The 15,215-nt window shown below is 46.2% G+C and overlaps 1 protein-coding gene across 1 annotated transcript in view; it reads left to right on the top strand.

Annotated features, from left to right (window-relative positions):
- Nucleotides 1–920: 920 nt before the first annotated feature.
- LOC137518872 (ankyrin repeat domain-containing protein 29-like) overlaps nucleotides 921–15,215 on the top strand; it is an 83,855-nt gene continuing 69,560 nt past the window's right edge. Inside the window, exon 1 of the mRNA XM_068237265.1 lies at nucleotides 921–1,060. Within this exon, the coding sequence (XP_068093366.1) occupies nucleotides 1,040–1,060 (21 nt within the window). The 5' untranslated portion in view covers nucleotides 921–1,039. The remainder of the gene's footprint in view (nucleotides 1,061–15,215) is intronic.

Below are 15,215 nucleotides of genomic sequence, written 5' to 3'. Positions count from 1 at the left end.
TTGCAATCTTCATGTTACCTATATGCTGGAAAAGATCACTTTCTCACTGGCTAATCGAGATGAGCATTTCGGGAAAGCGTAGTATCCATGGTCTTCAAGGTATTCCCTTACAGGGCCAACTTACTCGTAGACGTGGTATATGGCTGGCTTCTACCAGAGTTTGAACGTGCGTATCTCTATTTCTTCATTGAATGCCACTCTTGCTAATGTTCCTTGTGTCTTAGTGTTTCTATCTCATAAATAGGTATATGTAACCATTATATTATCGTTTCTTTTATTCCCATCTTTGGGATATATATATTGTATCCTGTATTGTTTGCTTTTTTCAAAAACATTGAAAACAAATAGGCGACAAAGGGAGATTCAGGGAGGCCACATTTAATGTTGAGCATCCAGCAAAGCTTGAGGCAGGGGTGGGGGAGAGTGAATGGTTTGTAGTTAAGCCACTGCTAAAGCATACATTAAAGGTAATGCAACAGGTATGGGAGTGCCTAAGGTGTGAAAGTAACTTCAGCATCCTCTTTTGCTATGTCACTATTTAGGGGACCACTATGGCCCGTTCTCCCCTCTCTATGATGTCAAAAAAGGCATGGAAGCAGAAGGAGCAGAGGTACACTTACATTATGCCCTGTCATTATCTCAATTAGATGTTGGATATGAAAAGGATTCATATTCCGTACCATCTAATATTTAAAACCAAAGAGCCTGACTTATTATTAATTTAGAAATGTAATTTCTACACAAATATATTTGATTAATCAAATCTACTAATGCTACATGTATCAGTGCTTGAATTGCTCTGGTATCTCTACACTTCATCCTCCTTTAGAGCTTTGGCAGTGAAGGAGTCAATATACTGCTGGCTACAACTCTGCAGCGTCCAGGCTTGGAGCTTTTCTTTTCTCACTATCTGCTGATGGAAGAGCAAGCTGATGCTCAGGATACTGCTAGCAGCCAAGAAGCAGCTGCTCTGAAGCGCTGATATATTTCAGGATTACCCTCTCGTCTTGCAAGGAAAGAACCCTAAGCTGCTGCTGAGATGTGCATGATGTCCTTTAAGGTAAGAAATCTTTATTTTACACAGATGTGTGAGCAGACAGACAGCTGCGGTACACACAGTGTGTTGCCTCAGCTCCCAGCATCCAGGCCTAGTTCTCAACTAGTACAGTGCACAATGTGCTCTCCCAGGCCTGAGTCACTTTACATACTGCAGAAATGACCCAGCAGTTACTGGGATTCTGAAGAGAAAAAAAAGTGTGACACTGGAAGAATGAAAATGTAAATTACAGACGAAAATAAGTGTTGATAAATAACTTGTGCTGTGGTTGGTTGTATATGTTTGCGTTCACAATGGAACCAGGCAGCCTTTTTCAATATTTTTGTTTTATTATCACAGTATACTAATTACCTCATAATAATCCAACTATTTTAGTAATACAGGAAAGGGTTTTAAGACACTTTTATTGCAAAAAAACAAAACAAAAAATGTTCCTATGCTAGTACTGTTTTTACTTTTTGTCCTAGAAACATTGCCTATACAAAGAGAACTTCGATATTGCAAGTTATTGCTGTACCTGATTGTTTGTAATGTAATCTCAGACTTCTCCAAAAGGTGGCAGTGTAGATGAAATCTGAAAGTGATTGTTTCTAGGTACCTAAGGTGCTACAGGTAGTATTGATAGGTTGGCGATCACTGTGTCTTTAAGTGCCTATTAACAATACAGTGTTTTACTCTGATGTGATGATTTAATTAGTAGATTTGCAGGATCTAAAGTAATCGGAAGGTAATTATCAATTGTTTGCAGAAGCCAGATGATTAGGTAACTTTCTTCAGATGCAATCGCAAATTCCAACAATTCGGTTGTCAAAATTTTCTGTTCCATTTGACCATAGAATCAGTTTACATTGATTTTTCCCCCACATACTGTGCTGTTTTCTGTACAATTGTATTGAAGTGAAAAAGATTGCATCTGAGGAAAATACTGTACTGATATTAGCACCTTTAGATATCAAAAAGAGAAAAATACAGACATTTTTAAATGGCAATGAGGTAACAGATTTTTCCAAGGTATGTGCAGAATTGTAAGAGAAAAAGAATTGTATTCCTGCTGTGTTTTAATGCCTAATACCTTTCTTTCATGGCCCTGAATCCATGGCCATGGAAGGAATCAGATTGGTGGAAAATAACCCAAGCAGATGGGAGGCTGAACTGGTCGACCAACAAGCAGTTCAGCCATAAATGGAAAAGGGGCCTGAGTTTGAAGTTAAAGGAGCACTATCGATTAACGTGTTTTTTTCAACTGAGATAGGAAATATTTGGGAACTGCTGCTAAGTACTGGTGTATACATTTGAATCCTTATCTCTTTGTATTATTGTTATCTAATTCCTTTCACACTTTTCTGAAGGCAGTCTGCTCTAATCTGACGGCAGAATGAGCCATGAGGGGAGGGGGAATTCCCTCATAGTGCATCTGCTAATCCTGTGTGTGCAGAGAGCTCAGTCAGAGACAGGCAGAGCTTTCTTTCACAGAGAACAGAGGAAATGTATCTTATGTGCAACATAAACATTTGTAATTGTGTGTGTGAAACCTGATACCTGGCAGGCTTTTGTTTTCATATTACTCTGCTTCAATATTACACTGTTCTTAACATGTCAGACTGCAGAGATTCACCTATGCACATGAGGCTTTCCAAATATAGCTAAAATCTACACACAATGATTTCTTTTCCATCTGATATTTAACATGAAAAGTAGGAACATGTTTACACAGCTACTTAGACATTATTTGTACATTTGTACATTGTCATTTCAGAACTTTTGGGTATTAATAGTGTTCCTTTAACCACTTCGGTCTATCTGGACGGATATAATCGTCCAGATAGACTGCACAGCTGCTGCGGGGCCGCGTGCACTCCCGCCGCCTTTCGCTGCCCCTGAGTTCAATGAGTGGGAATACAGATCCCATTCATTGATCTATGTCCCCCTAAGAAACACTGACGGCTTTATTAAAATCAAAAACTCACTGTGGCCATCTTGTGGCCAAATAGTAAAACTACATCTACATAATTTTTTTTTAAATATACACAATAAATTTCATTTAAAATCCCCTGTTTACCTCCACACCCCGAAAAACCCCAAATAAAATTTTTAATAAAAAAAAAATAAAGTAGAATAAAAATAAAAAACAACAAATAGTTACCTAAGGATCTGAACTTTTTTAATATGCAAGTCAAGCGAGTGTATTACTATATTTTTTAAATTATAAGCTTGTAAATAGTGATGGATGCAAATTGACAAAAATCACCTTTATTTCCAAATAAAACATTGGCGCCATACATAGTGATAGGGACATAATTAAAATGGTGTAATAACTGGGACAAATGGGCAAATGAAGTATGTGGGTTTTATTTATGGTAGCGTGTAGTATTTTAAAGCTATAATGGCTGAAACCTGAGAAATAATAATTTTTTTTACATTTTTTTCTTAATATTCCCGTTAAAAAAAATAATTCTTAGCAAAATGTACCACCCAAAGAAAGCCTAATTGGTGGCGTAAAAAACAAGATATAGATCAATTAATTGTGATAAGTATTGGCGAATGAATGGGAGGTGAACATTGCTCGGATGCATAAGGTAGGCTGAAGTGGTTAAGATAGCCCTACTACAGTGAAATTAAGCTATATACTTGAAGCCCTAGTACAGCTTTGCATTGCACTTCTTTCCTTTTTGCAGTCAGTACACTGAAACTACCTCCCTCACTAGATTCTGTAGTTATTTTCTTCTGCTGAGCTGACATTGCAGTCTATTTAACAGACCAGGTTTATGGTTACTGTCCTTCTGCTATGCCATCACATGATGTAATCAGGGATAAGCTGAGAGGGAGCAATAGTAAGTCTCCTTTTGAGCACAGATCATCTGACTCCACCTTCTGACCCCCCTATGTTCTTTGTGGCCAGCACTACAACTCAGCATAGTCATAACTCCCTTCCCTGCTTAGTGTGCAATAAAGGAGTTACTCTTCCCACGCCTACCCAAAAGTATTAAAAAAGCAATTAAATAAAAGGGGAGGCAGGGCAAGGTGATAAGATGTACACAAGACTTTTGTAAGCACAAAGTGTGTGTGTGTGTGTGGGGGGGGGGAGTGAAGGGTTAGATATTTTACTACACACTGAGCAGGGAGGTATTCAAATAATTAATCTGTGAACAGCAGGGGCTGATGAAGTGGGTGGGGTCAGGACATTGGTTATGTTATAGGAAAGGAACTCCCACTCTCCTGACAGCTGCATGTTTTCTTAACAAATCTGAAACATGAGCCTAGGTTCTCTAAAAGGAAATTTATCTGGCATGGCCATACTGAAAATGTGGGTAATGGTATAGTCCTCCATTCACACCTACTAGAAGTAGTGATGCTCAAATACCCCTTTTTAAAATTCGAGTTTGGTCGAATTCGAATAGTAAATTATTCGAGGTCAGTCGAATATTCGAGTCGAATAATTTTTACTATTCGATTCGACCTCGGACTTCGAGCTCACTATTTGAGTCGGTATTCGAGCTAACTATTCGAGCTGACTATTCGAATTGGCCTTAAATAGCTTCCCAACACTTGTTTTGAGGGTTAATGATGCAAGAAACATATTTTTTTCCAAGTGACAACAGCAAGTGATTATGTGGGGATGTTCCTTTAAAAAAAAAAAAAGGTGAAAAGAGAAGTTGTGTCCAGAATTTTGTTCAGTACTGTATATACTTCTTCTTCTTCTTCTTCTTTATCTTCTATATCTTCTTCTTCTTCTTCTATATCTTCTTCTTCTTCTTCATCTTCTTCTTCTTCTTCTTCATCTTCTTCATCTTCATCTTCTTCATCTTCATCTTCTTCATCTTCTTCATCTTCATCTTCTTCATCTTCTTCTTCATCTTCTTCATCTTCTTCATCTTCATCTTCTTCATCTTCTTCTTCATCTTCTTCATCTTCATCTTCTTCATCTTCTTCTTCTTCTTCTTCTTCATCTTCTTCTTCATCTTCTTCATCTTCTTCTTCATCTTCTTCATCTTCATCTTCTTCATCTTCTTCTTCATCTTCTTCATCTTCTTCATCTTCATCTTCTTCATCTTCTTCTTCATCTTCTTCATCTTCATCTTCTTCATCTTCTTCTTCTTCTTCTTCTTCTTCTTCTTCATCTTCTTCTTCATCTTCTTCATCTTCTTCTTCATCTTCTTCATCTTCATCTTCTTCATCTTCTTCATCTTCATCTTCTTCATCTTCTTCTTCATCTTCTTCATCTTCTTCATATTCATCTTCTTCATCTTCTTCTTCATCTTCTTCATCTTCATCTTCTTCATCTTCTTCTTCTTCTTCTTCATCTTCTTCTTCATCTTCTTCATCTTCTTCTTCATCTTCTTCATCTTCATCTTCTTCATCTTCATCTTCATCTTCATCTTCTTCATCTTCTTCTTCATCTTCTTCTTCTTCTTCTTCTTCTTCTTCTTCATCTTCTTCTTCATCTTCTTCATCTTCTTCTTCATCTTCTTCATCTTCATCTTCATCTTCTTCATCTTCTTCTTCATCTTCTTCATCTTCTTCATCTTCATCTTCTTCATCTTCTTCTTCATCTTCTTCATCTTCATCTTCTTCTTCTTCTTCTTCTTCTTCTTCTTCTTCATCTTCTTCTTCATCTTCTTCATCTTCTTCTTCATCTTCTTCTTCATCTTCTTCATCTTCTTCTTCATCTTCTTCATCTTCTTCTTCATCTTCTTCATCTTCTTCTTCTTCTTCATCTTCTTCTATATCGTCTTCTTCGTCACTTATTTCTCTTTTCATTTTTTTTTTTTTAAAGAAATGCAGCTATTTTTGAGCGTAACAACAAATAGCTGGTGGCGCACGCATGTTGGAAGCGCCATTGTATGTGCTCCCTGGCAGTGGAAACACACAGACAGCAGGAGGTAAATTTAGCAGCAGGAGGAGGAGGATGAGTGTGTGGCAGCATGCAGTCAATGAGGCAGGCAGCGTGACATAATAGCCCTGGTACCTAGCGGTGATACCATGGCTGTAAATAAACACAACAGGAGGTCCCAGACAGCGGTCGTGCAGCCCACATTGTGTCCAATACACAACTGGGACAACACAGTTTTCAACCCGGGCACCTCAGAAAAATTAAACCTTTTTTTGTAATGGTTTTGTAGTTTTGGTTTTACAACCAATTACACAGATATATAGCTATTTTTTGACGTAATAGCTGGTGGCAGAGTGGCAGCAGAAGGTAAATCTGTGTACCCTGGCGGTGGGAAACACAGACAGACAGCAGCAGCAGCAGGAGGAGGAATGGAGGAGAGTAATTATGTGAGCAGCTATTGTTTGACGTAATAGCTGGTGGCAGTGTGGCAGCAGAAGGTAATTCTGTGTACCCTGGCAGTGGGAAACACAGACAGACAGCAGCAGCAGGAGGAATGGAGGAGTAGTGTGAGTGTGGCAGCAGGTAGGCAGCGTGACATAATAGCCCTGGTACCTAGCGGTGATACCAGGGCCGTAAATAAACACAACAGGAGGTCCCAGACAGCGGTCGTGCAGCCCACATTGTGTCCAATACACAACTGGGACAACACAGTTTTCAACCCGGGCACCTCAGAAAAATTAAACATTTTTTTTTTTTTTAATGGTTTTTTGGTTTTTGGTTTTACAACCAATTTAGCTATTTTTGGACGTAATAGCTGGTGGCAGAGTGGCAGCAGAAGAAGGTAATTCTGTGTACCCTGGCAGTGGGAAACACAGACAGACAGCAGCAGCAGGAGGAGGAATGGAGGAGTAGGCGAGCAGCTATTGTTTGACGTAATAGCTGGTGGCAGAGTGGCAGCAGAAGGTAAATCATCTGTGTACCCTGGCAGTGGGAAACACAGACAGACAGCAGCAGCAGCAGCAGGAGGAGGTATGGAGGAGCAGTGTGAGTGTGGCAGCAGGTAGGCAGCGTGACATAATAGCCCTGGTACCTAGCGGTGATACCAGGGCCGTAAATAAACACAACAGGAGGTCCCAGACAGCGGTCGTGCAGCCCACATTGTGTCCAATACACAACTGGAACAACACAGTTTTCAACCCGGGCACCTCAGAAAAATTAAACCTTTTTTTTTTTTAATGGTTTGTTTGGTTTCGGTTTTGCAACCAATATAGCTATTGTTTGACGTAATAGCTGGTGGCAGAGTGGCAGCAGAAGAAGGTCATTCTGTGTACCCTGGCAGTGGGAAACACAGACAGACAGCAGAAGGGCAGTACACAGCAGCCCACTGTAGGTGTAAAATGTGTGGCTGCAGGCGACGTAATAGTCAAAGTGAACCAGGCTGGCTTAGTGAGCAGGAGCCAGGAGGTGGTAAAGGGTGGTAAGGCACATTAACGATGGTTCCGGCAGCCAGTTCATGTCCCCCTCTCGCCGACAACAGGGGCCAGGAACTCGCCTTCCACCCACGCCTGGTTCATCTTGAGAAACGTCAGTCTGTCCACAGACTTGTGAGACAGACGTGAGCGTTTCTCGGTGACCACGCCACCAGCTGCACTGAAGCAGCGCTCGGACAGCACGCTGGAAGGGGGGCAGGACAGCACTTCCAGGGCGTACTGCGCTAGCTCGCTCCAGATCTCCATGCGCTTGACCCAATACTCCATGGGATCAACAGGGGCATCGCTGTCAAGCCCGCTGTACGACCCCATGTAGTCAGCCACCATGCGGGTCAGGCGCTGGCTGTGACCGGAGGAGGATGCTGCTGCATGCATCTCCTCTCTAGTCACTGCTGCCGGAGCCTCTACAGTCCTGTAGAGCTCGTGGCTGAGAGACAGCAGGTCTGTGGGGCGCTTGCTGCTGCTGGATGCAGGCACCTGCTGCTGCCTCTGTGCTGGCTGCTGGACAGTGGGGGTGGAAGGCTGGGGGAAGGCTTCCTCCAAGCGCTCAACAAGGGCCTGCTGCAAGCTCCTTATTTGTTGCGCTGGGTCTCCTCCTGCAGGCGGCAGGAACTGGCTCAACTTCCCCTTGAGGCGTGGGTCCAACATCATGCTGATCCAGATGTCCTCCCTCTGCTTCATCTGGATCACCCTGGGGTCCCTGCGCAGGCACGCCAGCATGTGCGCTGCCATTGGGAAGAGGCGGGCCACGTCTGCTGGCACATCGACGTCAGTGCTGTCCTCATCCTCCTCCTCTGCCGCCTCATCCTCTCTCCACCCCCGCACCAACTCAGCTGCGCTGTGCTGATCCCCCTCATCAGCAGCCAGGTCAGGGACCTCCACCAAGTCCTCCTCCTCCTCCCCCTCAGAGGTGGACTGCGCAGCTGGTTGCCGCTCCTGCTGGTCCAAGGCTGCCGCTCCCTGTTCCAGCAAACCATCGAGGGCCCTGTTCAGCAGAGAAACCAGGGGCACCCACTCGCAGACCATAGCATGGTCCCTGCTCACCATGTTTGTGGCCTGCAGGAAGGGAGCCAGCACAAAGCACACCTGCTGCATGTGCCTCCAGTCATCATCGGGGACGATGGACGGGATGTTGCTGGTCTTGTCCCTTCTCCGAGCTGCGGAAACAGTGGCCAGGGCAAGGTACTGGTTGACAGCGTGCCTCTGTTCAACCATACGCTCCAACATCGCCAGGGTGGAGTTCCAGCGAGTCGGAACGTCAATGATCAGCCGATGGCGTGGCAGATCCAGCTCCTTTTGCACGTCTTCCAGGCTCGCACAGGCTGCAGCCGAGCGCCGGAAGTGACGCACAACATTCCTTGCCGTTTCCAGCAGTTCGCCCATCCCCTGGTAGGTGCGCAGGAACTTCTGCACCACCAGGTTCAGCACGTGGGCAAGACAGGGGATGTGGGTCAGGTTTCCCCTGTCTATGGCAGCAACCAGATTGGCCCCATTGTCGGACACCACCTCTCCGACTCTGAGGCCTCTGGGGGTCAGCCAAATCCTCTCCTGCTCCTGGAGTTTGGCCAACACGTGGGCTGCCGTCAGCTTGGTCTTGCCAAGGCTGACCAAGTGCAGCAGCGCTTGGCAGTGGCGGGCCTTCACGCTGCTGCTGAGGCGGGGGGTTTGGCCAGGTGTGGCGGAGGATGGCAGAGGATCGGAGGAACCCGCTGCAGTTCCCCTGACCCTGCGGGGTGGCACCACCCACTGTGTTGCTGCTGCTGCTGCTGCTGTGCCCGCTGCTGCTCTCCCATCCTCACCCCCTTCCACCAAGCTGACCCAGTGGACAGTGAAGGACAGGTAGCGGCCTGTCCCGAAGCGGCTGCTCCAGGAGTCCATGGTGACGTGGACCCTTTCACCAACCGCGTGCTCCAGCCCTCGCTCCACATTGGCCATCACAAAGCGGTGCAGTGCTGGAATGGCCTTGCGGGAGAAAAAGTGTCTGCTGGGGAGCTGCCAGTCTGGGGCTGCACAAGCAAGCAGCGCCCGCATGTCGCTCCCCTCCTGCACGAGCGTGTACGGCAGGAGTTGGGAGCACATGGCCCGTGCCAGCAAGCCGTTCAGCTGCCGCACGCGACGGCTGCTGGGAGGCAGAGCCCTAACCACCCCCTGGAAGGACTCGCTCAAAAGGCTCTGGCGTGGCCTTTTGCTGACACGGGAATCACCAGACACAGCGGAGGAGGCCACTGAGGACTGGCTGCCAGAACAGGCCTCAGTGTCGGCGGCAGGAGTTGCAGAGGGGGGAGGAGCAGTGCGTTTCCGCACTCCTGCTGGTGCTGCTGGAGGAGCAGGAGGGCGGGTGGCTGCTGTTGCTGCTGCTGAAGGCTGTGCAGTGATGGGTGTGGTGCCACTGCCAGCACCAGATGCCTTCAGCCTCTGGAACTCCTCATGCTGGTGGAAATGTTTAGCCGCAAGGTGGTTGATCAGCGAGCTGGTGCTGAACTTTAAGGGGTCTGCACCTCTGCTCAACTTCCGCTGACAGTGGTTGCAAGTGGCGTACTTGCTGTACACAGTGGGCATGGTGAAAAAGCGCCAGATTGGTGACAGAAACATCCCCCTACGGCATGGAAGCGCTGCTGCCTGTCTCCCTGTGGTGGTTGGGGGGGGGGCTTGGGTGCGGCTGGTGGTGGTACTGGCTGATGCTGCTGCTGCTGCTGCTGAGCCTGAGACACCAGCAGGCTGTGGGTCGCTGCCAATGCTTGCAATGATGCGCCTCCTTGCAAGGCCCACAAGCGCATCCTCCTCCTCCTCCGAGCTGCTGAGGACGACATCCCCTGGAGGTGGTGGCACCCAGTCTCTGTCTGTCACCGGGTCATCAACATCATCCTCCCCCTCCTCAAACATGTCCTGCTGGGATGATGACCCCCCAAACTCCTCTCCTGATGCATGGATGGGCTGCTTGACTGTCGCCACAGTCTTGCTGTCCAATCCCTCATCCCCCAAAGTGCCCATCAGCATCTCCTCCTCAAAATCGCCAACAACAGCAGACAATTGACTCATCATGCCTGGGGTCAAAAGAGTGCTGAATGAGAGGTCGGCGACTGACGGTGAACTGGCCTCCTCCCCAGACCCTGCTGGGCGGCTGCTGCGAACAGGGGTGGTGGTGGTGGTGGTGGTGAGGGTGGAGGCCTCGGATGCAGAGCTGATGGCGGGCTGCTCATCCTCCGTCATGAGTTGCACCACAGTGTCTGCATCCTTTTCCTCAATGGGACGTTTCCGACCCGGCTGGAGGAAAATCGGAGCAGGTGCTACACGCTGCTGCTGCTGTGTCTCTGCAGCGTGAGTTGCAGATGCTCCTGCTGGGCGGCGCCCAAGGCGTCCACGGCCAGTGGCTATGGGAGGAATGTTAGCCACTGACGCTGCTGCTGCTGCTGCGGAACTGTGCATGGTGGCGCGCCCGCGGCCGCGGCTTGCCACAATGCTGCTCCCTCTCCTCCTGATTCCCTTGCTGCCCTTCCCCTTGCCCAAACCGCGCTGGCTGCCACTTCCAGACATCTTAAATGTTTTGGGCGTATAGACAAAAGTTTTGTAAAAGGGCGGGTGAAAAGTGGGGTACTTTAATGGAGTGGGTTGGTTGGTGAGGTGACTGAGTGAGTGTCCCCTAGTACAGTAAGTAAGTAGTAACAGTCAGGAAGTACAACTAGCAGTTACAATAATCAGTAGTAATCACAAGTAAATTTAGTGTGTGTACACTCAGACAGTGAGTGCACGCACGCAGGAGCTAGTAGCCTATGAACACAGTGACTGAGTGTCCTAGACTCCTAGTACAGTAAGAGTAAGTAGTAACAGTAAGTAGAACTAACTAATTACAATAATCAATCAGCGATCAGAAGGAAATGGAGTGTGGGTGGTGTGTGTACACTCAGACAGTGAGTGACCGCACGCAGGAGCTAGTAGCCTATGAACACAGTGACTGAGTGTCCTAGACTCCTAGTACAGTAAGAGTAAGTAGTAACAGTAAGTACAACTAACTAATTACAATAATCAATCAGCGATCAGAAGGAAATGGAGTGTGGGTGGTGTGTGTACACTCAGACAGTGAGTGACCGCACGCAGGAGCTAGTAGCCTATGAACACAGTGACTGAGTGTCCTAGACTCCTAGTACAGTAAGAGTAAGTAGTAACAGTAAGTAGAACTAACTAATTACAATAATCAATCAGCGATCAGAAGGAAATGGAGTGTGGGTGGTGTGTGTACACTCAGACAGTGAGTGACCGCACGCAGGAGCTAGTAGCCTATGAACACAGTGACTGAGTGTCCTAGACTCCTAGTACAGTAAGAGTAAGTAGTAACAGTAAGTAGAACTAACTAATTACAATAATCAATCAGCGATCAGAAGGAAATGGAGTGTGGGTGGTGTGTGTACACTCAGACAGTGAGTGACCGCACGCAGGAGCTAGTAGCCTATGAACACAGTGACTGAGTGTCCTAGACTCCTAGTACAGTAAGAGTAAGTAGTAACAGTAAGTAGAACTAACTAATTACAATAATCAATCAGCGATCAGAAGGAAATGGAGTGTGGGTGGTGTGTGTACACTCAGACAGTGAGTGACCGCACGCAGGAGCTAGTAGCCTATGAACACAGTGACTGAGTGTCCTAGACTCCTAGTACAGTAAGAGTAAGTAGTAACAGTAAGTAGAACTAACTAATTACAATAATCAATCAGCGATCAGAAGGAAATGGAGTGTGGGTGGTGTGTGTACACTCAGACAGTGAGTGACCGCACGCAGGAGCTAGTAGCCTATGAACACAGTGACTGAGTGTCCTAGACTCCTAGTACAGTAAGAGTAAGTAGTAACAGTAAGTAGAACTAACTAATTACAATAATCAATCAGCGATCAGAAGGAAATGGAGTGTGGGTGGTGTGTGTACACTCAGACAGTGAGTGACCGCACGCAGGAGCTAGTAGCCTATGAACACAGTGACTGAGTGTCCTAGACTCCTAGTACAGTAAGAGTAAGTAGTAACAGTAAGTAGAACTAACTAATTACAATAATCAATCAGCGATCAGAAGGAAATGGAGTGTGGGTGGTGTGTGTACACTCAGACAGTGAGTGACCGCACGCAGGAGCTAGTAGCCTATGAACACAGTGACTGTCTGACTGAGTGTCCTAGACTCCTAGTACAGTAAGAGTAAGTAGTAACAGTAAGTACAACTAACTAACAATAATCTATCAGTAATCAGAAGGAAATAGAGTGTGTGTACACACAGACAGTGAGTGAGTGCACACACGCAGGAGCTAGCTAGTAGCCTATAAACAGTGACAGTCAGTGAGTGTCCTACTCCTAGTACAGTATAACTACAATACTATTAGTAAAGGACAGCAGAAATACTGGTATAGATGAGAGAAATAAACAGAGGACAGCTGCCCACAGAGGCAAGGCCCCCCTGAGGCCTAAACCTGTAAGCTTGCAGCAGCTGCCTGTCTCTAATGTAACACACAAGCTACTAACTAAAATACAATGTCTATCTAACTAACAACAATATAGGTGTATATGGCAGGTGTAGGTGAGCAAAAACGCTAGGTAAATGATCACAATAGAGCACTTGCTAAGCCAAAGCACAAAGGAGCAACTCTCTCTCTGTACAAGTCTCAGGCAAGCATGGAGAAACGTAACATGGCGGCCGCTATTTATAGGGTAGGGGCTGGCCAGGGTCCCCCTCTGTGATTGGCTGCCGTCAGAGGGCCTGGGAGCCCTCTGATTGGCTCTAAGGACATCAATCTGGGCTATGACGCTATTCGAGCTCGGTACCGAGCTCGAATAGCGCCGAGTTGCTCGAATAGCTCGAATAGTGAATGGGCTATTCGAGTGTACTCGGATAGCCCATTCGAATAGCTCCAGCTATTCGGAGCTCGAATACCGAGCTCGAATAGCTGAAAAAGAGCTCGAATATTCGAGCTACTCGAATATTCGAGCTCTGCTGAGCACCACTGACTAGAAGTGAAAAAGAGGGAAACTAAGGAACATGACATAGTTTTTGGATGCACCAAAGACTCTGGATGTAGCAAATGATGATGAAAGAAAACCACTACCCAAACAAAGGTTTTTATTTAACCCGGTCTCGCAACGCAGCAGATTGTCCAAACATTTTATCAAATCCAGAGAATGCATAGGTCTGTGATCTCCTAATACATCCCGTCATTTTACGTTCCCACACTTACTTCAAGCATGAACTTAAAGTGCACCTGAGACAAGAGGAACCACAGGATTTTTACTTAACTAGAGCTTCCTGCAGCCCCCGATAGTCTGGCAGCTCTTTTGATGTCTCTCCAGTGCTCCACACTGTGCTGCTGTCTGCCCCAGTAAAGTCCGCCACTCAGCACAGCCAGAGACTACTGCACATGCACGGCCCTGGCTGCGTGCCTCCTTGATCACACTCCCGTGACCAGAAGCATTTGGCCCCAGCACCTTTGCAACCCTAATCAATTGCACACGTGCAGAATGCTCTTTTATTGAGATGGTTGGCGGCCCAGAAAAGTGCAAGCACTGTAGCCCTTGGGATTGCGAACATTATATTGGCTGCTGCAGCTCATCAGATTGGACCAAGATAACACAGCGGGAGTTGACAGACTAAAGTGTGCTGGATGAAGCTTCAGGTAAATAAAAATCCTTGGGATCCTCTCGTCTTAGATTTATTATCACACCTGAGGGATATGGAGGCTGACACATGTATTTCCTTTTAAACAATGCAAATTGTCTGGTTGTCCTGCTGATCTTCTGCCTCTAATATTTTAGCTATAAAGCCTTGTGAAACTCTGACATAACATTTAATAAAATGTGGTTTTCTACTTTTTATTACCCATTCAGTTACCATATTTGCTTTTGTGCACAAGTAATATTGTTTGTTTACAAATCACAAGTTGCTATTGCATTTTATTCATAGCTGCTTTTATTATATTTTAAAATCTTCTAGTGGTTATTTCTCCACTGTGTGCACACTAGAAGCAGAGACAGCTCCTATTTAGCACAGCTAGGAATGTAACAGAGGAATGTAAACAAAAGACAATGTTATCTCGTTTTCTGATGCAGATCTTAAGGGCTTGTTTCCATTGTACGCGGTGCGATGCAGCAGACTGTACACACGCCGGACTGTCGCAGGAACGCCCACCCAGTGGGAGGTGACGACGGATCCGTCGTTGCCTCCAGTCCGGCGTGTGTACGGACCTTAAGGCCCATACACACGTCCGTTTTTTGCAAACGACGGGTCGTTTGAAGACCTGTCGTTCAGTCGTTCGCCCGCTAAATCGGGCGTGTGTACAGACTGTCGTTCGCGTGATAAGAGTGAGTTTGAGCGATCCGCCGGGCGTTCGCAAAAAACGGACGTGTGTATGAGCCTATAGACGCATTACTTCATGGCTGCACTGTAACCAATGCACGGCAATGGAACAGTTTCCATTGCATGCTGGTTTTGTGGAGCGGTGCGGAGCAACCCGACAATCTGCAGCATGCTGCAGATTCTCGCACGGCCGCATTTGTATGCTGTCTCTCCAATACACTTCCGCATGGGGACGTGAATGGGAGCGAAAGTGATTTCACATATTTAGTTCCCTTTAAGGGGTCAGCAGTGGTGGGCTACAGCATTTCAGAGAGAAGCAGTAGCAAAACAGGCAAATAGTTGCTGTACAAAATTGGACCTTCAAAGCAATCTGGTGCATTTGTAGAACTGAAATTGCTGCCGCATTATATCCAGTTTCAGAAGCACAATCAGCACTGCAATATGTATTTCCTAGGCACTTTATTAGGAACACCCATACACCTGCTTATTCATGCAGTCATCTTATTAGCCAATCATG

This window comes from Hyperolius riggenbachi, chromosome 5 (genome assembly GCF_040937935.1).
Source record: "Hyperolius riggenbachi isolate aHypRig1 chromosome 5, aHypRig1.pri, whole genome shotgun sequence".
Lineage (NCBI taxonomy): Eukaryota > Metazoa > Chordata > Amphibia > Anura > Hyperoliidae > Hyperolius > Hyperolius riggenbachi.
Note: the sequence above shows the minus strand (reverse complement) of the source record. Positions and strands in the feature narration are given on the sequence as shown.